The sequence below is a fragment of the Rhinolophus sinicus genome, linkage group LG09 (genome assembly GCF_036562045.2).
Source record: "Rhinolophus sinicus isolate RSC01 linkage group LG09, ASM3656204v1, whole genome shotgun sequence".
Classification (NCBI taxonomy): Eukaryota; Metazoa; Chordata; class Mammalia; order Chiroptera; family Rhinolophidae; genus Rhinolophus; species Rhinolophus sinicus.
The window spans coordinates 75972443-75998903 of NC_133758.1; the positions used below are offsets into that span (position 1 = coordinate 75972443).

General features: G+C 32.7%; 1 protein-coding gene and 1 pseudogene across 2 annotated transcripts in view; one reads left to right on the top strand and one right to left on the bottom strand.

The window, feature by feature from the left end:
* Positions 1-267: 267 nt before the first annotated feature.
* The window catches only part of PCLO (piccolo presynaptic cytomatrix protein), a 373138-nt gene continuing 346944 nt past the window's right edge, over positions 268-26461 (bottom strand). The window contains exons 24-26 of the mRNA XM_074339748.1: positions 4021-4155; positions 3464-3609; positions 268-1464 (exon numbers count right to left, since the gene is read on the bottom strand). Of these exons, the coding sequence (XP_074195849.1) occupies positions 1324-1464; positions 3464-3609; positions 4021-4155 (422 nt within the window). The 3' untranslated portion in view covers positions 268-1323. The remainder of the gene's footprint in view (positions 1465-3463; positions 3610-4020; positions 4156-26461) is intronic.
* On the top strand, positions 4691-5143 carry LOC109455378 (small ribosomal subunit protein eS24; annotated as a pseudogene). Its single transcript, XR_002138634.2, has one exon. The product of XR_002138634.2 is annotated as a small ribosomal subunit protein eS24 (transcript).

Below are 26461 nucleotides of genomic sequence, written 5' to 3' on the forward strand. Positions count from 1 at the left end.
GTTTATGGAGAAGAGGATGCTTCAGTGTAATGACTTAGATACTGGCCCTTTTGTTTTACACTATTAAAATAGTTCAATTATGTTGTAACTTCTATATAATGTTGACTTTTCACCTATTTTCCCAACAGGGATGCACTTGATCACCATGATTTTGTCACTAAAGGGGGAAAATGGAGCACCAGAGCAAACTTGACTCAGGTGTCAGGGTTTTCATTATATAATCAGTTAATGTGTTAAGGAAAAAAAACAAAACAAAACATAATGGAAGAGCAGGAAATAACACCAATTTAATTAAACCATGTCACAGATTAATAGAATTTGTTTGCCAGAAGAAATTCTCTTTGTCAATACATCACTCAAGAGAAAGGAAATATGTGGGATAATACATTCATTTGAAATTCCACAAAGAACAAGTTGTCATGCTTCCTAGAACATACCAATTTAGTCTATGTCCTTTGGTATGTAGATTGAAAATATCTTGGTTTAAGAATAAGTCATGGAGAATTTGATTTTTTTCAACCAAGGTTCCAATATGTTGTGGGACAACTTTTTTTGTTGTTTTTTTTTTGGTTAGCCAGTTATGGCTTTATTTGTAGATAAATGTAATTCTATTTCTACTTAGTTTTATCTTCACTCCACATTATTTCAAATGGTATAAATGTGCTTTTACAACATGGATTCCAAAATTAGTGGTGTTCACCCTTGTAATATTTAGACACTGAGAAAACCTGTACAATATGGTCTGAAAGCCATGATTTCTAAATCTTCAGTTCCCTTTTCCCTGTGACCAGAACTACTTACTTCTATTTTTGGACACATATTGTACGTGTCAAAATCTCAAAACAGTAAGTTGTCTGAGAGGATAAGATGAAGAAGAAAGATTTTTGGAGTTTTGAAAACATATTTGTTACATTGGTTCTTTCCTTTCAACCTTTGAAAGGATTACCTACACAAAGGATTACTTTTGTCTGCATTAGAAACTATATTAATCTTTGAGCTTCTGTCTTTAGCTCTACAACTCTGCTCAAAGATTTTTGCATTAAGTAATCAAAATTTTTCTCAATGCTTTTCTTGATAGAGGCAAGAAGTCCAAGGTCTCAGAGTTCCTTTTTTTCCCCCGATCTTAGGTATATGAACTTTTTCATTTGAGTTTCTTCCCGTGTTCCACAATAATACATTTACAAGCCTTTAAGTATGTTTTTGCCTGTTTTTCCTCTTCTCATGTTTACCACTGAAAACATAGCTTAGTACAATACTATCCAACTATAGTCTTGATTTGAGATTATTTACAGCAGTTTCTATACAATGAGCAGACATATTTCTTCAATGGGTTTGAGTAGGACTGACCAAAAGTTTGTGCCAGTTGACTATTCTTTTCCTGAGATCCACTTTGTCAAGCCAGATACAGGCTTCACCAATCAAGGTCTTTTTCATAAACTTCCCTCCATTGGAGAAAAGTAAAATCTAGAAAAAAGAGCCAAAATTGTGTATACATGTGTATATTTTTTTCAAATTTTTTAAAGGACAATTGATCATCCAAGAAATAACAGAAACAAGAAACGGTGAGGGTGAGAGGAAGTAGAAGGCATACTTGTTAGAGAACTAATAATAAGGATGTCCTCAAAAGGTTTGCATATTAATTAATTCACACCAACATTTCCAAAAGGAAAAGACACATCATGAAGGATATAATTCTAGATAAGATATGTATTCCTAGCCAGTTCTAACCACTATGCTTAAACTGGTGGAATGTTTTACAAAAGAATTTTGCTAGAGACAGTTTTACTAGTTTATGCAATATTAACTAAAATACAAAATTATTTGACTGTTGAATAAATAAGTTCACAAGGCACATAGAACATATATTGATTTTATTTAGCATTCAATTTACTGGTGATTTTACTAGAGTATGCACTTCCAAAGTGGTTTCTTGTCATATGTGAGACTTATAATTGAAATTCCGTAGGATCTTAGACTCAAGAATTTTTTTTCTTTTCTTTTAGAAATGAGTTGAAAGAAAGGTAGAGAACATTAGGTGTAGTTAACCATTCATTAATCCTTGACAATTCTCTCTCTCTCTCTCTCTCTCTCTCTCTCTCTCTCTCCCTCCATCCCTCACTCCATCCCTCCATCTTTCATTTCAGATCTTCTTCAGAAAACATTCTTTACTCCTGGCTGAAATTTTACTTTTATGTTTCTGACTTCAAAAATCCACATTTCCAGTTATGACTATCTCTTTTGGACTCTGGTTTAGAGATTTCAAATGGCATTGTATATTTTTACTTGGATCCTGCCTTCTACTCAAATTTATCACATTACAGAAAACTCGATCTTTATCCCTCGCAGTCCCTTCTCTAACTAGTTAATCGCTGCGAATGACACATGTTCACACAGACTGCAAAGTCTCCTTTAACATTTTTTTATTCTCTTCCACACTAATGTAAGTTAATCCTCTCAATGCAATTTCTGTTTGTAATTATCTCTCATTTTTCTTTGTTAACATCTCTTATGTTTGTGTCTAGGGCAGGCCTTTATTTTAAGTGCCAGTACTATGGTCTTCCCATATTTTTTCAACTCTTTTCTTCCACCTCCTTTTCCTCTTTCATTCTTTATTTCTAAGTCTACTGAAGACATACTATGTACAAGCATCATATTAGGCTGTGGAACAAAAAGCAATGAAAATCAGGCATTGCCCTAGAGAAGCTAATAGTACATATATAAGCAATGACAGGAACATATATAAATTATTGTATAAGACAGGTTGGGATAAGCAAAATGTTACATCAATATGATGTGATAAATTACATCTAGGTTCATCAGTAAAGGGCTGAGTTGACATTGAAAGATGTGGAGTACTGTGAGGATGAAGAGAGATAGAGAAGAGTACTGAAGGGGAGGAAAACATGAGCAAAGGATTGGAGGCTTAACCCGATTTGAAAAGATTCTGGTGTGACTGAAGCATAGTGTGCGGAAAGGTATACAAGGAGAAGAGATTAAATAAATCAATACAATTAGGAGTCACCTTAGAGGACTCTGAATGAGTCAGGATAATGAGTCATTGAGGGGCTTTAATGTAACCTAGCCAGTGTTTTTAAAAGATACCTGTCATCAGTATGATGAAATGAATTCAAAGGGTAAGACATTGATGGCATGTAGGCCAGGTATAGTGCTGAAATGATTTGAGTAACAAAGAGGAGGACCCAAAGAGGATTAGTGGCTTTGAGTGTGGAAATAAATCTGTGTAAAATAAACTGACAGAATAAAGAAGACTTGGTAGCTAATTGGATGAGGTGAGTGGGCTGTGGAATTCTAAAGGGCCCTTGGGAAAATACCTCTAAGAATTAATTAACTTGTAAAATGTACCACAGTATATGATCAGTTTATAAATATTGAATAATTGAATGGAAAATGAATACTGTGTGAATAAAAAAATTTAAATAGTAACTGTGTACTAAAGAATTACCTGAAGAGAATGTCCTGCGGGACTTAGGCTGAATCTAAAAGTTTCATTGAACGAAGGCTCTCGATCATGTCTACATACTCTTGTTTTTTTCTTGATCACCTTTTTTTGGGTAGAGATGTTCATCACGTATATTTTTACGTACAAATCTGAAAAGAAGAATTCAGCTTGTTAAGTGTCCATTAATCATACAATGTCCTATTGAAAGAATTATAATTGTATACTGAGAGCTCTCCTACAATTTATACAAAGTCAGCAGAATATGTTCAATTTGTTTCAGACAACGTAAAGTGTTTAAAAGATACACCAATTTTCTTAGCAATTTACATTTGTTTTCCTGTTCTATAATAAATACATGATGAAGTTTATGTGTTGAGAAAATCTAGCTAAAAACTAGTAAAATATCAACTTGTTCTATATAAAAGAAATTAATTCTTATTTCTCATTTTCAGATATGTTTGAACAGCCCATATTTTAGTTTGCATTTTCCAGATATTTACAACATATTCTTAAAGAATTCCTAGATATATTATATTGCTCATTATCATAAAATTATATACCTGGTAAGTGATCTGGAGATTTAAATTTGTAGGTGATATTTCTGCATTGCAGAATTTCAACTATTAGTTGTTCACCATCCGTCTTCATTTCCTTCTTCAATGCAATCTTGATTTCTCCCATTACCTGAGTTTTAACTGGAAGAATTTAGTAAAACTGTTAAGGAATATGTAATGACATTTATTAAATATTTAATTTAATAATTCAGTCATACATTCATTAATTGTTTATCAGGCGCTAAACGCCTTTTTGCATCCTGTGGATACGTAGATGAATACAATATGGTCCAAGCCCTTAAGGAGTGAAAAGTCTCATGGGAAAACTGATAAATTATATATTCACAACAAAGTATGTAAAGTATAATGATAAGCTAGTAAAAAGAGAGGTATGGAAGAAATGCAAGTAGATAAGTGTTACTCAACTGTAGATTTTTTAGACCAAAAGAGGAAATAGATGGGACTATAGGAAGACAGACATACATAAAAATAATGTAATTTATAGGAATTAATAAATCATATGAAATACAAGAAGTCATTTGCCAATAATTGCTCATTACCAGGCTTGCTCAAGAACACTTGCTAATACAACTAAATGCCATTTTATGTTATTTGTATTTTCTTTCTATTTCTTTTGTAAAAGAAATAACCAGCTCTTTTCCTCCCTGGCTGCTTGAGGGTCGGCCGTCATCGTGACCGCACAGTAACTATCTGGACCAGGAAGTTCATGATCAGTAGACTACTTCAGCGGAAACAAATGGTTATCGACGTCCTTCATCCTGGGAAGGCAACAGTACCTAAGACAGAAATTCAGGAAAAACTAGCCAAAATGTACAAGACCACACCAGATGTCCTCTTTGTATGTGGATTCAGAACCCATTTTGGTGGTGGCAAGACAACTGGTTTTGGCATGATTTTTGATCCCTTGGATTACGCAAAGAAAAATGAACCCAAACATAGACTTGCAAGACATGGCCCGTATGAAAAGAAATTGACCTCAAGAAAACAGCAAAAGGAATGCAAGAACAGAATGAAGAAAGTTAGGGGGACTGCAAAGGCCAATGTTGGTGCTGGCAAAAAGAAATGAAGAGTCTAGCAGTAAGGTGGAGATTGGACGACAGAAGAAGTAAAGATTAATCAGTGACTTTATCTGTGGTGAGTGAGCAGATTTTTCATAAGAGGACTAATAAACTAAGAACTTTTATTTGAAAAAAAAAGAACCAACAAAAACATGTACAATAAAATTGCACAAGGAAAACTACAATGAGTGATTTAAATAAATGGGATTACTTCTTTCTAATGTTTATCTAGGATCTTTATATAGTTGAAGAAACTATTCAGGCTAGGTCATATTCTTTATTGATTCACCTTTTCCTCTATCAACTTATGTATGCATCCACCCACAATTATTTTATTTGCCATCCTACTCTGTGATAAGCGCTCTGTTAGGAAGAATTGATACAATGGTGAGCGAAAACATGCATGTTTAATAGTTTTATTTTTTTTCTGTGTATTGAAAAGAAATCCATTAATGCACTATTTTCATCAATAAATGTGTAATTAGAAAAAGGGAAAAGGTTATGAAGTATAAGAGCATGGTTTCAGGAGATACTGAAGAAGTGCTGCTTGAATTGAAATCAGAGGATAAGAAATAAATAAATAGGTGAACTAGATCGGGAAGAACATTTTAAAGAGAAGGAATAGTATGTTCAGAGAGGTGACATCAAGGGACTGAGAACTAAATAAAAGTCCATGTGAGTACAACATACTGTTAATTGGTGCCATGTTAAGAATTTGTTTTTTACCTTTAGTGAAACAGGAATTTATTGAAGGTCTTTAAATATGAAAGTAACCATTTGTTCTCAAACATTTTGGATTCTGGACTTCTTTATGTTCTTAAAAAAATGTTGGGTCCTCAAAGAACTTTTGTTTGTGTGGATTATAGTTATCAATATTATAAATTTAAAATTTCTAATTAAAATATAAAATTATATATTTAAATATTTATTTATTAATTCAGTTAAAATGAAAATTATGTATCTACATTTTAATCAAAATATCCATATTTTCCAAAATAAAAAATAACGAAGACTGCTGTTTTATGATTTTTCAAATTTCATTAATGTTTTGCTTAATAGAGGACAGCTGGATTCTCATACCTGTTTCTATAGTAAATCTATTTAACATGTTGTTTTAGTTAAAATATATGAAGAAAGTCCAGTCTCACACAGATATATATGTATTTACATATATTGTTCATTTTGGAAAGTACCGGTTCTCTGAGTCATGTAGGTCTTCAAAATGTTAACACATTCCATATAATATTAAAAGTACACTTGTTAATATCATTATCAGTATCTTCAATAAGTCTGAATATTGAGACGTTATCAAGCTCAGGGAGGCAAATAAAGTTTTTCAAAAATCTGTTTTTACTTTAAAGCTGAATTTTATCATTGACAATTGTCAATTGCTTTTTTTTAAGTGACTCACTTTGCTAATTTTTGAGAATAAGCAGAGTTTATTCGTTGTCCTTTCAAATAAAAATGATATTTCTTGCAAAAAAGCCTAGTTTAGCTTGCAAGTAAAAAATTGCACAAATATGTTTCTTCAAGTCAATCATAATATTTTAGTATGCAGCAGAAGTAGTTTATGTGTATTTCCCATTTCATTACACAGAATATTAGAAAGACCTGTACTTAAGGGTCTGGGTTTAATAACAATAAATTTATCTTCTTCATCAAAGATATTTGAAGTGAAACCAGATTTTTTTTTCCCAGTAAGTTCATGGTGGTAAAAAAATAAATACAGTGACTATTAGTACACTTTGGTATGATTGCCTTCAGTTGGGTGAAATCACCGGCAGTTTCCTGCACCATTGCTTTTGCATTATCAATGCAAAAGTCAACACAGCAGAAAGGCAAATAATGTCTTAGTATATTTAAAAAATAATTTTGACCTCATGAACAAAGTTAAATCTTGGAAACCCACAAGGGTTTCTTAACCACACTTTGAGAATGACTGTTATAGAATATAATTGAGTAATTTTTGAGAAGAGACTAAAGTAACAAAAGCATCATGTGCAACATTGTAAAAATATTAGATTATAGTTAAGTAATTATTTTGATTTAATTTTATCACATTATTGGGATATGGTTGTTTTGATGTATTTCTTGCCTGGATTACTAATTAATATTTTTATTAAATTAATTTAGATTTTTATATCTAGATGTATTGTACCCTGACATGTGGAAAAATATCTATCAAACCATAATTCACTTTGGGCTCTTCTTTTGTCAAAAACCTAATACTAAAGTTGAAAAATAAGCGAAGTTGTACTTTCTCTGTTTCATAAACTAAAATACAAATCTTCTAGATATATTTAAATCATAATAATTCAGTGGCTAATGATTATAGATACTGCAAGTAGTTGTATGTTAGCTTTAGTTTCAAGAAACTCAAGAAAATAAAGTGCCAGTGAAGAATTTTAAGTTGTCTTTCAAGTATCAAGCCTATAGTTTTAAGCATAAAAGAACTCAGGAATTCTGTACAAAGTTTGACTCTCTGAGAAATGTATGAAAGGATGCATTTCATCAATCCAAAGAGATAAATGAAGAAACTTAAGCAAAACAATTCATGGTCAGTATTTAACACATTTAATTTTAAAACTCAGACTAAAATAAGAGTGAGAACATAGGTGGGTGGAAGAACAGCATGTATTATATATTCTGACAGAATATGAAGGATGAAACTAAAAATAAATTATGGAGAAGATAGAGAAAGGGGAAAGTAGAATGAGATGATTGACTTTTGTATAAGTAATAGGTAGGTGACAAAGGATACCTTTTAAAATTGACAAACCAGATAGTAAATGGTTAAGTAAAAAGAGCAAGCATTATAAAAGGTATAAATAAAAAGAAAATAATTAAAACAAAAATGCAAGTCTTTCTTAATTACAAAAGGAATTTTTAAAAAATTAAAGACATCAAATAGATAAATAAATATAATAAATGTATCATAATATATACAATAATTATAAAACAAAATGCTGTGTTGCGATCAAACATATCATATTAATAAACATGAATAGGTTTAGCAAGCCAATTAAAAAAAATATTTTCAGATTGGCTCATAAAGCAAAGCTTAACTCTATGCTAAAATTAGTTTTGTTTCAAATAGACAAAAATACATAAATTACAAGCATATCAGGCATATGGAAACAATAAGAGAGTAGAATTATCAGATAATAGAATTCAGGTCAAAATTCAATAAACAAGACAAAAATAAAGAACATTTTATAAAGCTAAAAGTATGTAAATCATAATGAGAATACAACAATTATGAATATCTATGCATAACTTAAATAAGGCTACAATTACAAAACAAGATGTAAAGATGTAGAAGATGTAAGACAGACTAAAGAGAATAATAATAAAAGACTTTAACACAAAATTTGTAGTACAAGACAGATCATGTACACTAAAATAAGTAGAGAGATGTTGAGACACCATAATATAAATAAAGCAGATCTCATGGATATATATTAAACACTACTGTTTGATAATATATCTTTTTCTCAACTATATGTGGAACATTCACAAAGTTGATCATGCATTGAATTACAAAGAATTCATTGGTGATATCTATAAAATGAAATTATTACAAACACTGATCACACACACACAAACTTCAGTTAAACAATTCTTGGGTAAATGGCAAAATATAAGAAAATGCAGAAGTTCGGAAAAATAATGATAATGAACATACTATGTATCAGAACCTATGAGAATTAAAGTAATGATAGAGGAAAATCAATAGCCTTAAAAAAATCATTTAAAACAATGATCAGAAGAATATGCATTAACACTTTTATTAACACAAATTTAAAAAATACAATTAAATTACCAACTCCAAAAGCTGGAAGAAGGACAACAAAGTAAAACAAAAGAAAGAAAGAAAAAAAGACAAGAAATTATAAAGATATACACTAAAATTAATAAAGTAGAGAATAGAAAAAATAAACAAATCAAAATTCTGGTATTTGCAATGGTAGCAACAAAATAGAAAAAAACCACAATGATGGATTTAGTCAAAGTTATGGGGCTTCAATATTATTATTTAGGAATGACATGTGGCCTCTTTACCTATGACACTACTTTCCTCTCAGTGATTTGGTATAAACATTTTAGTGTTATGAACATATCCTTAATACTGTCAGCTTATATTCTGTTTACATATTTTTGACAGAAACTGAATATATGATGTATTATATTTCTTTGAACCTGTGAGTGAGTATCCAGTTCTGCTTACCTGATCATTTTAAATAAGTATAAATAAGTATAAATAAGTATAAACAAATCGATCCGTTTTATTTTAAAGACCTTCACAGGAATATAAAGAATCTTCAATATAAAAATGAGAAATTAGGACAGATCTTAGAATCTCCTTTATTTAATATCTAGAAACCAGGGGAAAAAAGTAAAATTAAGGAAAGTGTTAACTGGTAGCAACCAAACAAGAAATAGTCTACATTTTCCTGTCAGAAAATCCCCAAAGTGGTGTCTAGAAAAGGAAAGGAAGATTCTGGGGAGGTACAGCTCAGCAGCATTCCTGACCACACCATATGACAAAAAATCTTACCAGGAAAAAGAATGATGAGTGGATAAAACCTTGAGAATTGTCACTAAATCCCCATCACAGAAAAGTGGACGAATAATGAAAGCAGGCAACCCCAGCAAAAGTCACACTAAATGCTTACGAGTGGCAGTTTTGACTTAGCACTAGGGAAATCTGAGGTTTTCAGTGGAATCATGAGAAATAACCAGGGTTCCCTATTTTTTGGTCCTCCAGGATGAAGCAGGAGAAAAATCCAAAGCTGAGAGTATCTTCTCATTGGAATAAGACAATCTCATTTTGGTGGAGTGAATGCTGGCAAAAACCATTTAATTATATCTCAAAAGAGAGCAAAACCTAGTCAACCATGGTGGCAAATCTATTTATAAAACAGTTCTATTTCTTTCCTCCAAAGCCACAGAAAAGTGAATAGAACTCTCAAATCATAACTTCCATCTCTCAAATCATAACTATGATGGAGGGAAAAAGGACGATTCTAACAATGATACAGAGGGAGTCAATGAAAATTCACTCCCACTATTTGGAGCCAATAGAAATTGTGGACACAATTGATCAACATTAATGAGCATGATAAAATGAAATAGCAGGACACATTTTTCTGGGAGAAATTCACTTTTATAGGTTATATTCCTCTTTTAGAAGCCTTAAAATTCCAACATGTTAAGCATATGAAATTTGTTGTTGTTGTTTTCCATTTTCTCACTTTAGAAGAAAGGTGGAATTGAAAACTTGGTAATTAAAGTTCTCAAGTCATCACATTGTCTATGTTTTCTTGGAAAGTTAAATTCACATACTTCACAGTATGAAATAATGCCATTTGCAACAACACGAATGGATCTTGAGATTATTATACTAAGCAAAATAAGTCAGACAGAAAAAGTGAAAAAAAAATATGACCTCACTCATATGTGGGATATAAAACCGAAAGCAACAATGGAACAAGACAAACAAATAAAGAAACAAAATCTCATAGACAGACAACAGGTTAGTGGTTACCAGAGGTAAGGGGCGGGTGGTGGTAGATGAAGGTAAAGGGGGTCAAATATATGGTGATGGAAAGAGAACTGATTCTGGGTGGTGAGCACACAATTCTTGTGATGTTCTTGATAAGTTTCTCTTATCTGAAGATTGTTCCAGTTTTTTGTTTAATGTTTTTACTAAAGAAAGAAAAGGACATGCCCACTGAGGAGGTTCAAAGGAGAAATGCATTCATTGTGAGTCATCACAATCAATCATGGCTGTCCTTTCATAGGTTCAGAACGCCTTTTCATTTGAAACAAATGCATGGATGGTGACAAAAACCTCTGTGTCCACTATCTTCACAAGAGTGGGCAGCAGCTCCAGATCTGCGTGAGCCTCTGCACACATGAGGATGTTTTGTAATTTTGTTTGGAATAGAGAGTAAATGGGCAACAGAAATATGCTTTGACTGGTCTCCAGGGCTCTGGCTGTCCTGAAACGTATGCTTTGGTTATATTAAAAAAAAATAAACATTAATCCTGCTCTAGAGAAGATATTTATCCTATAATTTGACACATGTCTACAATTTAAGAATAGAAAGAAGAGGAAGGGATGAGGAATATAGAGGCATAGTTCAAAAATATGACAAAACAATAAATGAGGTAAAATTTGGGATTCAGAGCTAATAAGCAAAACATCCCATTTTAAAACTATTAATGAGTTAGAAACATTTTGGAACAAAAATTAAATAAGATGGAAATCAGCATTATTGACAGAGAGGAAAGAAAAGCTTAGGATGATATAGAGAAGAAAATACAGAGTGAAAAAGTTAGAGAACAATGATAGATTTGTACAAGGGAAAAATATGATCCAATATAACTGATCCCTCAGAAAAAGTAAATTCAAGACAATACAAAATAATATCTATGTAAAGTACAAAGATGTTTCTCCGAAATAACACAAAGAAAAATCTGTGGATCAAAAGAGCACCCTATATTCCTGGAAATATTGATAAGTTGATACACTGATATATCCCACTTAAACTACTTCAAGGATGCAGAAAACATTCTTAAAGAAACTGGGATGGGGGGCAGAATTAATCCCCTAAAAGAATACATCATTGTATAAAACAGCTTTTCTAAAATATTTAAAAGAGTATACCAGAAGATATAGAGGATGTAGTAATGAGAGAGGGAGGGAAGGAAGGGGAGAGAGAAAGAAAAAGAGAAAGACAGAGAGAACGAACAGAGGGATGGAGGGAAAAATATGAAGACGAAATTCAGGAAATCAATAAAATATGGGACAGGTGTGTGAAAGAAAGTGTAAGAGCACAGATTTTTTTTTTTAAGAAGAGAGTTAGTAAATAAAATTCAAAATTGAAATATAGTATTAAATATCATAATTATTTAACCTCTTAATATTTCCAATTTTGTTTCTTAAACTTAGTGAGATCTTTTATAAGGTAATATGGCTAAGATATTTATTGAAATTAAGCTATTCCATTGTTTTCACTGTGATATATTCTCTTCATTAAATTAAAAAACAATATAATCATCTTTGACAAAGAGCATGAATAATTTAATTGCATTTTAACAAAACTGTGTATCTCTCACTTTAAATAGCTAACATGCTTCAACTAAGTAAAATTGTAAAATTGGGTTATTTTTATTTTCCACAGCTTTTTTCCCCATACTTTTTGTGCTTTATTCTCCATTAAGATATGTAGTACTCTTTCCACATTTTGTTTTCTCAGAGAAAAATTTTATGTATATTTTATCTTTGAAAAATGTGTGTATGTCATATCTATATGCACACATACATACACATAATATCTATATCTCCATATATCTAATTCATATTTTTCGAGAAGAATATTTTGAGAAAACATTATAAGTAATAAAACACAATCAATATTTTACAATAAGAAATGGGGTTGGTGTAATCCCCGTTTTACACATAAGAAAATTGTGGCTTGGGTATTCTAAGTAATTTGCCAAATTGCTAAATGACCCAGGCAGAATTTTAATCTAAATCTTCTGATTTTAAGTGCAGGGCTCTATTCTCTCATGAACACCTTATGTTTTGCTATACCTAATATTTTCTTAAACATTCATTTAAAAATATTTATTAAAAATATTATCACAATGAATGGATTTTCTGGGGCTGTTCTGCTACTTTATTTTAGCCACAGTAAGGACCTCAAAAAGCAGAGAAGGCATAGCAAGTGATTCTTTCAGATGTTTAAACAATAGCTAGAAGTTATCTCTACATATACACATTAGATCAATTATCCATGTTATTTATATTAAACAATAAACCAGCAATAAATACTTCCTGAAATATCCATAAGTATATGAGATTGTAACCTGAGCTGCTTTTGCCAATGTAAGACCATTTGAGGTGAAAATCTCTTTAGAGGCAATGTTTCATTAACTGGAAGTGAATAAAATGTGGAAAAGAAAAGAAGAAAGAATAGTACTTGTAAAAGGAAAGTCTGTGTAAGGAAACAAGCATAGAGTGAATAAAATTCTCATTAACACTTAGATTTCTGTGCATTTGCAAATAATCACTGTTTATCAATGCCACAGGTCCCGGTGCTGCTAATGAAGACTGAATTGATGTTAGATACAATGTATATTTAGCCCAGCTAGTCTGTCACCTCATAATTTATCGAGTTCCTATCACCCATTCCAAATTGAAGAAAAGTCTAATGTGGTATTAAGATGGAATTTAAAAACCAGGTATTCTGGCTTCTAGCCTTGGGAGACGGCGGACCAGTCTTAAATGTCTCTGCTTTGTATTTCCTCAAATTATAAAGCAGACATATATAATAAAATTATTTATAAACTACTTATAATATCTCTTTTAGCTTTATAGGATAATACATTTTTGGATATGCTCCAATAATCCCTAAATATTATTTAGTATTGGTTCTCTACTAAACATCTTCTGTTCTAAATACTTTTGTCTCTTTCCTCAGGGTTTTTAAACCCAGTCGTTATACATAGAAGTCTTATTAAGGTCTTAATACCTGTCAGTAGCCAAAGTAGTGATGTATATCCCCTCATATATAATTGTATTTTCTTTTCTTTCAATTGTTTCTATTCTAACAATTACAGGTCTACACAATACAGTTTTTTTTAACTGCTAGCATAACAAAAATAAATTGTTAGCACAATGTCTAATTATTCAATAAACATTCATTCTTTTTTATTTCTCAACCTTTGATGCAATGGAAAATCAATTCTAGAAATAATTGAGTTTACACCCACCAAGCATATCTATACCATTATGTCAACTGTTAAATTTGTTCAGAGAACCAAACAAACAAAACTATGTCTTGAAATATCCTTATGTCAACACTTCTAAATTTTTAGATTTCTGAAAAAAAGAGAGAGGTCTTTTTCCATTTTGCTGAACCTGTTACAAAGAGTAAATAAACTCACAATAATTTGTTCTATTCATCAATCTTTCGCTACAATTTCCAACTCGGCCTATTAACCCTACCCTAGAATCTATAATAATTTTACTTTTCATGCTGAAATTATGTCTCTCTCTTTAAAAAGTTCCCAGTGTTACTCAATAATTTGACTGTGGTACTCAATTATTATCTGTAAACGGCAATTCCCTTTCCTTTATACTATGTCCTTGAGCAAAGGAAAGGTAGTAGATCTTTTAATAAGTCTGGTAATCTTATATGTATTGAATTTCATCTTCTGGTATATCGTTTTCCATAGGCTTTATTCAAGCCACTGATATGTTTTAAACTTAATTCTCAGAAATATGTTTTCTAGATGAAGGTTCTTATCTACATAGGAGACTTTATATATAATATTAAATAGGAGTGAAGAATGCCAGTTTTTGAAGATTTGTCCTAGTAATTTAATGTTTGAAAGGGGAAATCAAAAGTGGAACTAATTTATTTCATTTTATGGTGTATTAAATTCTATTCCTAGTACCCTCACTATAAGATCTCATGAATTTGACTTGATAAATCAGCTTGTTCCTACAATGAAAATGACTCCATTATCCTTTTATACCACTGTATCTCACCAATGACTATAAATGCTTGGGTCCAGCACATTATACTAACACATACCATTAATAAAGAGTTAGAAAGAAAATTCCTAAGTCAAGATTTATCAAATGCTTTGTGATCAGATATAAATAATTTATTTATAGTGCAGTTCAGGATTTGGTTATCAAGAAAAAAAAATGAATCTTCATCCCAAATATATTTAAAGAAATATAAATTTCTACTCTCTCATAGTTCAAGTGTACACTCATTTATAACCAAGTGACAAGGAGAAAATTCTGAGATGTCCTAAATTAAATTACAGCAGGCCAGAGGATGGAAGGAAGAGCTGAAAGGTTAATCAGTTAACAACTACCAGCTGAAAACCAACAAAAAACTGCTCACATTCACAAATGTCTGGTGAAACTGAATTCTCTTCCAGGTGGCTATTTCCTAAGTTATCTAGAGAGACTAGCCAACCACCAGACACCACCACATCCTGTCTTCGCGTGAACTTCCCGGACTGCTGCCCACAACCAATCCAAAAGAGCAAAAACTCTTCTCCCTTACAGATTATGAATCTATCCCAGAACTAGCCCTGCTTCACCATTTTCCGTCCCCTTTATCTATAGCCAATGTAAATTCTTTCAAAACAACTTTCATCTTTCTTCCCCAAACTAATTGTGTGGAAGAGCCCCATCAGCTCCAGGATGGTGGACATGTTTGTCTTCAACATCTAGCCTGCTACTGGTGGTTCAGCCTTTATGTCCCAGGTCCTGGTCCTTTTTCTGGCTGGCATATGGCTCAATAAATCCTTTCAGAAAAAGATTTGGCCTCAAAGATCATTGTTTAACATAAGTGAAAGGTATTATAATATTATGAATAATGAATACCAATTAAATAATTTAAAAAATTACATGTAAACGTATGTCATATTACCTCGCTTTTCCTCAAATATGTGAAATAGAAGTATTTTAATTTCACTTTGAAGAAAGGAGACTAAATTTTAGGTTGACTAATTTTCCAAAATTCACATAGCTAGCTTTCATGTTGTCAGCAAGACAGCCCAAGGTTATTGACAAACTTCAGATAATCTATTTCTGATTGGGTGCCAAATTCATGTACCTATCTGTGAGCATGCAGATGTTGGGGGGAGTGAACTTGGGATTGTGGGGGTTCTCAGAATTTGTGGGGAAATTGTCCTGGAAAGACCAGGTACAGTCAAGAGAAGGAATAAATGCTTACCTGTTTCCTTTCCAAAGCATTAATTTATGAACCTGTATTTCTTGATTTGTTACATGTTAGGGAATAACAATTTACTTGAACGGTAACAACAATGTATTCAATTTACTGAACAATTCTTGTGTTCCAGGCATTTTATGTATTATACGCTACATCCTTTAAAGTGCAAGGACTGTGCCTTATTTATCCTTACCTTTTTATCTCATAGAAAAGAACCTAGTATATATTAGATGTTTCGTAAATGAATTGGTAAAATTTCTCTACTCTTTACAGCAAACCTACAAGGTACGTATCATTTCCACTAGGTCTGAAGGAAGTGGTTTATCAGTTCTGAATTAAAAGCCCACACTCTTCCCACTAAATTAAGCTGAGGCTACCAAATTGAGATATTTTGACATTTTTTTCCCCACAAACCTATAGTTTCACCCCAAATAAATGGTTGTGTGTCACCTTAATGTCATTTTCTGTTTGCATATGTATCCAAGTCTCTATTATGCAGAGCTAGGCAGTTACATCTGAATACTTTTCATGTCTTAGGGCTGAGTGAGGACTGAGGGAGGAGGCATTTTGTTGTTTTCATTAATTTTTTTTCCCAAGGGAGAAGAGTTCTGTAAGCTTTTCATTAAAAGCTTTATTTGAAATAACCCAGATTCAAGGAGATACTTTATACAAAAAGGCAGGCATTCTGGCATAAATGATTTAAGAGTTCTATGAAAGTAGGACAAGCCTGCCCATTCTCTCTGTATTCTGTTACATAAATCCTTTCTTTCTGAGACAAAGCCAGAAAAACATAATTTTAAGAGGAAGAATAGATTTTTCCTATTGCTCTCCTTCAATGTTTTGTTTTGGGCATTTTTTTTTGGTCCTTTTGTTACACACTTCTTAGCGTTTATTTTACTGTTGACTGAAAATAACCAGAGTTCTTAAAAATATAATAATAATTGAAAGCCTCCTATTATCTTGTATGAGACAAAAAAAAAAGCAAAGAGAAAAACAAAAAAAAAAGTGTTTACTATTAGAGAAGAAAAATGAAAACTTAAATGGACATTATGTTGAAAATATTTGGAGTTTTGAAATAACTTTCAAAAACCTCAGGTAAAGAAATCCCAGGAAGAATGAAGTAAGAGAGCTGGTAACATAGATCAAGAGGTTATAAAGTTCTTTCCAGAGAAGTCTCAAGCTTAGAAGTCCAGGCTGGTGTCCCAAATTCATAACAGGCCTCCCATCTAAGTTGTAAGTCAAAAAGATCAAGTTGTCTTGACCTTCTAAAAGCAGGCAGATTACCCACCCAGGAGTAGGGGTGGGTCTACCTAAAATGTCTGAATACAGAGAAACATTAGCATCACCATGTAATGACTTTAGAAAATAAAATCAGATAATAGCATAATGTTAGGGAAACGAGAAGCTCCTGTGAGGAAAAAGTGTTTGTAAGAGTGAGGCTACCACTTAACCACAGAACCACCTCCAGATTCTCACGGGAGTGGATGGTGACCAGGTGGCTAAGTGACCTCTGAATAAACAGTCAGATGTTTCCACTGGTTTATTAGGGTAGTTATGTCATTTTGTTTTCTTCGTTCTTAGATTAATTTTACCACTTTTTACATACAGTGATTTTAGTCCTTTAAGTTTTAATGGATTCTTCAGTTTTTCACTTTCTACTAATGCAACATATAGGAATATTTTCCTGATTCATTCTATAAAACCCTTCTTCGATTCTATTTTTTCCAGGTATCACTTTATCTCCATCGTCCTTACCTGCCATGCAAGATAGAAGAACAAACTAGAATTCCACCTCAACTCTTTATTCTCAACCCACTTGTGCTAGATATTTTGGACTCTCCAGTTGTCCTCTTCATTAGTCTTACCTTGCTTTGCCCCAAGAAGAGAAATATTTGAACTTCATCACCTGGGTTTCCTTACCTTATGACTTCCGGAGGGGTTTTAGCACTGAAGAGCCAGCAAGAGATATGAGGGTAGGAAGAGAGAGGCTGGGTTATTTATTGCCTTCTCTGACCTTATCCTCTTGTGCTGGCTTATTTGCAGTGGTTGTACCTTGCTACAAAGGCTACAGCTCTTGTCTGGAGTCTTCTGCAGCATGGCGATAGCTCTCACTGTATTCTGACAACAGCCTCCCCCCTCAGGTTTCATTAGATCCAGGAGTGGGCATGGCTTTTTGTTGTGGCTTAGTCCTTTAAGCTTTCTTTGCTTCTCCGTTTCAAAGTTGACTTGGATGTTGGAGGTTTTCTATTATTTCATATGAAGGTTAGAATAAGTATGTTGAGTTCCTCAAAAATATCCAACTGGTATTTAAATCGAAATTTTATCAGATTTATATATTTTGTTGTTCCACTAAGAAGCTGGGATGAGTATACATTTATACAGATCTTATTTTATGCCCTTTAATAGAGTCCTAAATTTGCTTTTATTAAAGTGTAGAAGTTGTTGTAGATATCTTGATTATTTGATAAATTAACTCTAAGGTACTTTTTAGTTTTGATATTATGAATATTATTGTTCTTTCTTTGTTGCTGTATATTTACGGTTATTTATTGGTGAGCTAGAGTAATTCTGATTAGTTCTAACATTTTTCTGTTGATTCTGTTATATTTTCTATATACATATTCATATTGTCCACAAATAATCCATTTTATTTTTTTACCCGCCAATAACTGTACCTTTTATTTTCTTTCCTTACACATTAACCAAAACCAGTGCTATGTTAAATATTAGTTGTGGTACTCCACATCTTTGTTGAGGCTGAACTCAAAACCATGTGGCAAAATTTTTCCTATAAGTGATTTTTTTTTTTAAAATATAAGCTTTACAAATTAAGGAAGGGTCTTACCTTTCCTACTAGTTTGCTAGAAGTTGTCATCAAAAATAGGAGTTTAATGTAAATCAAATGTTTTCTTCATCCATATAGTTTCATGTATTGTATCATTGATGAATATATAAAATTATTTATCAATTTGTCATAAATATAGTTTTCCAATTCTACATTATTATAAGCAAAATTGAAAGGAACATCTTATATGTAACTCTTCACACATGGATAAAAGAGTTTAGTTAGGATAGAGTAAAATGTTAGGATATATTGGACTCTGGTTTAAACAATATACACATTTTCAAATTAAGTTGTTACTGTCAAATTTGTTTCCAAACGTTTGTTTATACTAACATTTTATGTACTGCTCTTCTATCAGCACCATATAATTCCATTTTGTCATATTTCTGCAAATTCTGGGTTTTCTTAATGATTTTTAGAAAATATATAAATGTACACACACACATACTAGATACTGATCCATTTCCTTTATAGGCATAACAAATATCTGCTCTTGGTCATCATATTTTAGAATTTTTGTTTATGGTGTCAATTTTTGAACTAAAGTTTTATTTTACTGCCATGTAGTCAAATTCATTAGTTTTTTGCATTATGGTTTTGGTTTTGTATTTTAACAGCTCCTTCCTATTTTGCCATTAGGAATATTGTATCTATTTCCTTCAGAAAGTTTTATAGTGCTACTTTTCATTTTAGATACTTAAATCATCCACACTTACTTATTTATTGCTTTTTACAGTGTGAAGTAGTAATAATTTATTTTTCCATGCAGGTAGCCATTTTGTCCAAGTCATTTTTTTATCTGTGATACAATTTTTACTGTAAATAAAGTTTGCATATACATGAGAAGATTCTGTGGGCACTCTGTGCTGTTTCACTGGTCTACTAGATCATACTTGTGTGATACCACAGTATTTTCTATACTGTAACTTTATAATTAATCTTGATAACTAGGAGGATCCCAATTTTATCATTTTAATTCAAATTTTTCTTGGCCCTTAGCTTTTCCATATAAATTTTAGGATCAGCTTTCAAAAATTCCGTAACAATTTTTTTTGTTATTTAATTGAACTTTCATGGTACTCACATATTATCTTGGGAACAAGTGGGATCTTTATTATATTGATCTTTATGATATGCTCTATATACCTATTCATTCATGTCTTCTTATGAAATCCATCAGTATTTTGCAATTTTCTCATAAAGGTGTTGTATTTTTTTACATTTATATCCTAGAATCTTGGATTTTACACTGCTATTGTGAAAAACATCTTTTTTTTTTTTTATTTATCATGTTTTTGAAGTAGTCATTACAGGTGACATAAGAAGGATATTGTTTCTTGCCTTGATTTTTCTGTTTATTTTTTTCTGATTTTGATACTATTTAACCAGCTTTGTTTTGAGTAATAATTACATGGTGTGTATCTTTCCATGTTTTTCACCCTAATTTTTCTGTGAGATTTTACTTTAAGTATATTTTCTGTAAACAGCCTATAGTTAGATATGTTTAATCTAGTTGGATTAAATTTATAGTTTATTGGCTAATTTATATACATCATCAAGGGTTAGAAGTGATTTGAATTAATTCTATTTTCTGTTTCATGCCTCTTTTTACTGCACTTCTTCTATCCTTTTCTTTCTGCATCCTTAAGAAATGTTTTCAGCTATAAGTAATAAAATGATTTATTTAGACTAGCTAAAAAAATAGAAATTTGTTATTCTAATATAACAATAAATCCAGAGATAGGCATAGGTTTGCTGTTTCAGGGATGAGTTTAGGGACCCGGGTTCTTTCTGTCATTTCTAATGTTTGTTTTCATCCTTTCGTCTAATGGTTGCAAGATGAATGCTGCATATCCAGGCATCACATCTACCTTCCAGACTCAATAATATGGGTCAAGGACAAAAGGGTTTTACATCACAGGGTATTTGTTTGTTTGTTTGTTTGTTTTTAATGACACACTCTAAGGTGTTTTTTAGTGAAATCATCACAGGGTTCTTGCAAAAATTAAATGAGGTAATACAGTGCCCAGCATATTTAAGCTCTCCATAGGTATAAGTTATTAACAGTTCTTCCTTACAATAAGGAAAATTATTCCTTATCATCCAATTTTTGTAAACCCCAAGTCATTCTGAACTCCAAGTCCAGGCAATATAATATACCACATCCTTCTGGCAGGAATGCCACACTGCTGCCACCTCCAGAGGGTACAATCCACTAACTGGTTTCTGAGAACAGGGCATCCTCCCAGAACTGCGCTGAGCACATCCTACTTGTCCCTACATGCATGGTGTTGAGCTCAGGCTTCTTAGTAAAGGAAAGCTCAAGATTTTAATATTCTAAATAAACACAAAACGCAATGACAGTAAAACCGAAATTATTAAGTAAAGAATTTAGTTACCTATCTTCAAAGAATAAAAAATAGAAAGTTCTGTGGACTAATTGCTACTGCTGTCCATCTCCTTTGAAAACCTGCTATCAAATTCCAGTCTTTCCAACTGACTGATGTTAACCCCTTTCTAATAAAACATAGCTGTCATCTCCCCAACTGTTTCAACAGCAAAATACAAGTCTCTTTATATTCTCTCTACTCAGTTTACAGTGATACTCTGAATAAGTAGTTAATGATATTATCTCTCTTTTGAGCCCATATGTGTCAGGCATTTTCCTCAAATGATACAGATGATATCTAGTAGAAAAATGGTTGGTATTATAAGCCCCCAAATCAGTAAACTATAGGAATGGCATGAATCGTATCAGATTGGCCAAGGTATACTGAGAAATACTATTAGGTATTGCAAAGATTGGATGTAACTTTAGCTCATAGTAAAATAATCCTTGAAAACAGACTCAAACAAAAATACTTCATTAATAGGAGGTTGACATGTTCCTAGGAATGAGCTTTCTTATCACTGTGAGACCAAACGCTCCAATAAAAGGTTGGTCATCAATGCAGCCTTCAGATTGATTTATGATCAGAAGGGGGGAGAGTAATGAAAAAAAAAAAAAAAGGGTTCTGTGGAAAATAACCTCACAGGGTGATTTGCTTATTAATTCCTAACTGGGAAAGTCATGGTGGGAGGTCATGTTCCAGGCACATAACTTCTTCAGTAAAAGGTTTATCTTTGCCTTAAGCAAGCCCTGCCCATAGTTTTTGTGCATCCAGGTTAATGCACCTTTGAAATAACCATGACCACTGGCAAGAGAGCACATTATCTTGTTAATTGTCCTGTAATCTAATCCCCGCCTTGCTTTCTCCCACCTCCATGTAATCTTCCTTATGTTCCCTCCTTAATTTCAAATGCAAAAAAGAAGCTGCAAAACTTATGCTCTTGGAGCATCGGACATCTTGCTCCCTGGCATATGTCATCAGTAGGCTCAAATAAACTTTTATAAAAATTAAAAACAAAGCAAACAGTGGATTGACATGAGTTTTCTGAAAAAGAAAAAGTAAAATATTTTTAAATAGTCAAGATACAATAATATTTTTAAAATTAAGAAATAAGCAGTACTTTGGAAGAAAAAGGCAATGACCTGATGGAAGTTTTTCAATTAAAATTTATCCAAATTAATTTGTAAATATTATTTTACAGGTGAGACGAAGATCTTGCTCCTAAGCATTTTAATATAAAATTCATTAATCATCTTTGTTATATTATGATTTACAATCTTGTTTTAACATAAAGGAATTTTTTCCTATCTCTGACTACATGTAATTACATTCCATCCCTCTTCCTGTAAAAAACCATCTTCTATGTAATAATTGTTTTATTATTATTTTTTTTTTTTATTTTGCTTACCTATAGTGATTGGCTATGTCAGTTTTAGAGGACAGATAAGTCAGTATATCCAAGATTGTAAACCTATAATGGTAATATATTCTTAGCCAGGAAAAGTAAAGAGAATAGAATGTTGAGTTTCTGGAAGCAGTCCCCATGCCACATTTGAAAATGATATGCTAAATGAGTTATTCATTAATATTTGATGAACTTGGGAAACCTTTTTTACTTTAATATATTATAGAATATCGAAACTCATTTCAGAAGTTTATTATAGCCCATTGTTCTGTTTTTCATTCTAAGCAAAACTCTTCTACAGTTTCCATATTATTATATAAGAAGTTTATTGTTCTTATTATTTATATTCTTTATGGATTTTGAAACACTGTACTAGTTACATTTCCCTTTTTCTTGCATAGTTAGTAGGGAATTTTCTAACATCTCTGCAAGGGTGTGTGTGTGTGTGTTGCCATAGCCCTGACTGATCCACAGAGATTCACAGATTTTAATACGTATATTTTAAAAAATGACTTATGCAAATATACACTGAAACACTCCAACACAAATCTTTTATTTTGTCTGTCCAGTATCCTCGTCTTCTTCCACCACTACTTTGGGAATGTTAACAGGCCCCCAAATCCATATGGGTCTGTCAGGTTGGAAACCACCACACTCCATTTTCCTTGACACAATGGTTGTTCCAGAGATGGCTGCTGGCCCACATAAGAAAAATCAGAGTCCTTCACTGAGGATGTTATGAGGCAGGTTCTCTTTCCTTTTGAGTCAAGAGCTTAAAACTGGGTTCCAGAGAAGCCAACAGCCCTGTTCCCAGCCCAAGGAACAGCCTGAGTACAAAGCTCACTTGCAGAGGAAATCGAGAAAGGAGTTGAGAATCTAACACAGGCTGGAGGCTGGTATGTCCTGAAACCATTTCCACCTATGAATTTCTTATTGTAACCAATAAGCATCTTTAAAAGTTAGTTTGTGTTGGTTTTTGTCTCTTTTCACTGAAAGATACTCCCTTATGTAGGTATAGTTGAAAAAAATATGCTAAAAAATTGTACCCTAGCTATAATGGAAAAATGAATGCTAAAATTATTCAATATTATTTTTAAGCTTATTAAAAATATTTCAGGTAGCCGCAATGGAACATAAATAATTTAGAATAAACACTCATGTAATGACAGGCCAGCTTAAGAAATAAAACGTAAATTCAAATGAAGTCAATTATATAACTCTTTCCCAATTGTATCCTTCTCCCACACCCCAAAGTAATCATTATTAATTTGCTGATTATTATTACCTTGCTAGTTTGATACTACCACTGCATTTATATGAATCCCCCCATCATCCAAGCACTTCTCACTACATTGGACCCTCACCTGGTCTGTGACACATCATCCGCTTTCCTATGGATAATGGCAACAAATACCTGTCAGGTGTTTCGTTTTCCATTTCATTTCCCTTCAGAATAATCTCAAAAGAATAGTCAGGTGAACCTTTTAAACAGAAATCAAACTGTTTTATTACTTGGCTCAAAGTCCTCCAGTAGTGCCCCATACCACTTTTGATAAAAGGCAGGTTGTTTTTTTTTAAAATTATTTCTTTATTTTTTCAGTTACAGTTGATATTCAGTATTATTTTATATTAGTTTCATGTGTACAGCATAATGGTTAGACACTTGTATAATTTATGCCGTGATCCTTCCATTAGTCTAGTACACCCCTGGCACTATAGATAGCTGTTGCATCATTACTGACTGAATTTTCTATGCTGTTCTTTACATCCCGTGACTATTTTCTAACTACGAATTAGTATTTCTTAATCCCTTCACCCTTTTCACTCAGTATGCTCAATGTCACCAATCATCAGAAACATATCACCTCACACCCGTCAGAATAGCTCTTATCAATAAATCGACAAACCACAAGTGTTCGCAAGGATGCGGAGAAAAAGGAACCCTCATACACTATTGGTGGGATTGCAAATTGGTGCAGATGCTAGGGAAGGGAGTGTGGAGGCTCCTCAAAAAATTAAAAATAGAATTACCATATGACCCAGCAATTCCTCTTCTGGGTATTTATCCAAAGAAATCCAAAGCACTACATAATTTGAAAAGATACATGCGCTCCTATGTTTACTACAACGTTATTCACGATAGCCAAGATACGAAAGGCAAAAGTTAAAAAATTTTTCTGCTAGCCTCCTGTTCCACCTCTGACCACCACCTCCACATTCTTCCTGGCCACACTGCCCTTCTTTTCCCTGGCTGTGTAGGGCATGTGTCTCCTTAAAAATATTTGTTCTGCCGGGAATGTTCTTCCCCCAGACATCCACAAAGCTCTCTCCCTCACCTGCTTCACCTTCTCAGTGAAGCCTTCCCAGACACTACTGTTGTCAACATTTTTTTTTTTTAAACCACAGGTGCTCATAATTAAGTGACTCACACTCCTCAATTCACAGCGTCCTGCACAAATACTCAGTTAGCATCATCTCAGCAAGGATCCTTATTTGTTTGCTATTTAATTTTGTTTTTCTCTTTCATCCCACTAACTTCATCTCCTTTTCCAAATCACAGGTACTCAATCTTTTTTATTTACTACACTTCTTTCAAACTAACTTCAATATATTTATTTACATAAATGTTTATATAATGGTGTAGCCAATATGTAGTATTGCTTTGCATTTACTTTTAACTGAAATAATATTGTGTTACAAATCTCTTTCTTGTTAATTTCTTTCAATTATTGATTTTATTATACATCGATTTAGGTCATATTTTTCTACCTGGTATTCCTTTATCTTCATATAATATGTTTTATTTATCCATTCCTCTAGTAATGGATACATATATTCCTCCAAGTTTTCACAACCACAAAAAATTGGAAGGCATCATTTTACTAATAGTAATAATGGCTTTGTAAGTCTTTCCTTACCAAATAATTTATGTTTCATCAGTACTATTTTATATTTTATTTTTACTTTTAGCTTAAGAAAACAATCACGCTTTATTGTCCTTGAAGAAAGACTTCAATGATGCAAGCTATGAAATCATTCCATCTATCTTTCTAACCTTCTCTCTCCCTCTCTGGAACATTTCAGCTCACAGCCTGGGAAAAGAGACAGAACATTAAAAGATCATTACAGTACAATGTGGTTGGTGTAATACAGGGTACTGAGGGTGCAAAAAGAAGACTTCCCTAACAGAGCCAGGTGGAGTGGACCCCGTGGATAGCTCCTTGAGTGAGGAAAGCTGAAGAGCGGGTCTCAAAGAATGAATAAATACATTCCAGGAAAAACAAACAAACAAATAACACTTGGTAGTGGGAGATCACATCAATCAAGTAAAGAAAACAGCATGACCAAATGTAAGGAGAGGAGGAACTGTAGGGCCTATATGGAAAACTACAAGCAATTTTGATACAATAAATATGTCGAGTGAGAGAGAAGACATGTCAGGAGATAAACTGGAGAAGTAAAAAGAGGGGCTTGTTGCATTAAAACCTAGTTAGAGTTAGGTAGACAATAAAGGTCCATAAAGGTTTACGCTAGGGAGTGACAAAGCCAGGTTAGCCAGTGGCTGTAAAAGATGATTTTGATCATGATGATACTGTAGGTTGAGAGAGCAATTAGGAAACTAGGCAGTTCTCTGAGTTAGATGTGATGAACACCTAAAACTGGTCAGTCGTTGGAATGGAAAAGAGGGAAGACATTCAAGAAACAAGAGATAAAATCTCCAAGGGTTTGGCAATTGCTCAACTGTGGAAATGAGACAGAGATGGAAGAATTGTGCAACCAAACCTGAGAGAGAAAATATAGGAGGAGGAGTTTACAAGTTGAGAGCTATAGTCTTCCTTTCTATCCTCTAGCAAAACAAAACGAAAACTAAACTAACCCTGAGGTATTTTCCCCACCAATAAATTCACATTTAAGCTTCTGAATTTTCTTAAAAGTTTTATGTTAAAATTAGCAAGACA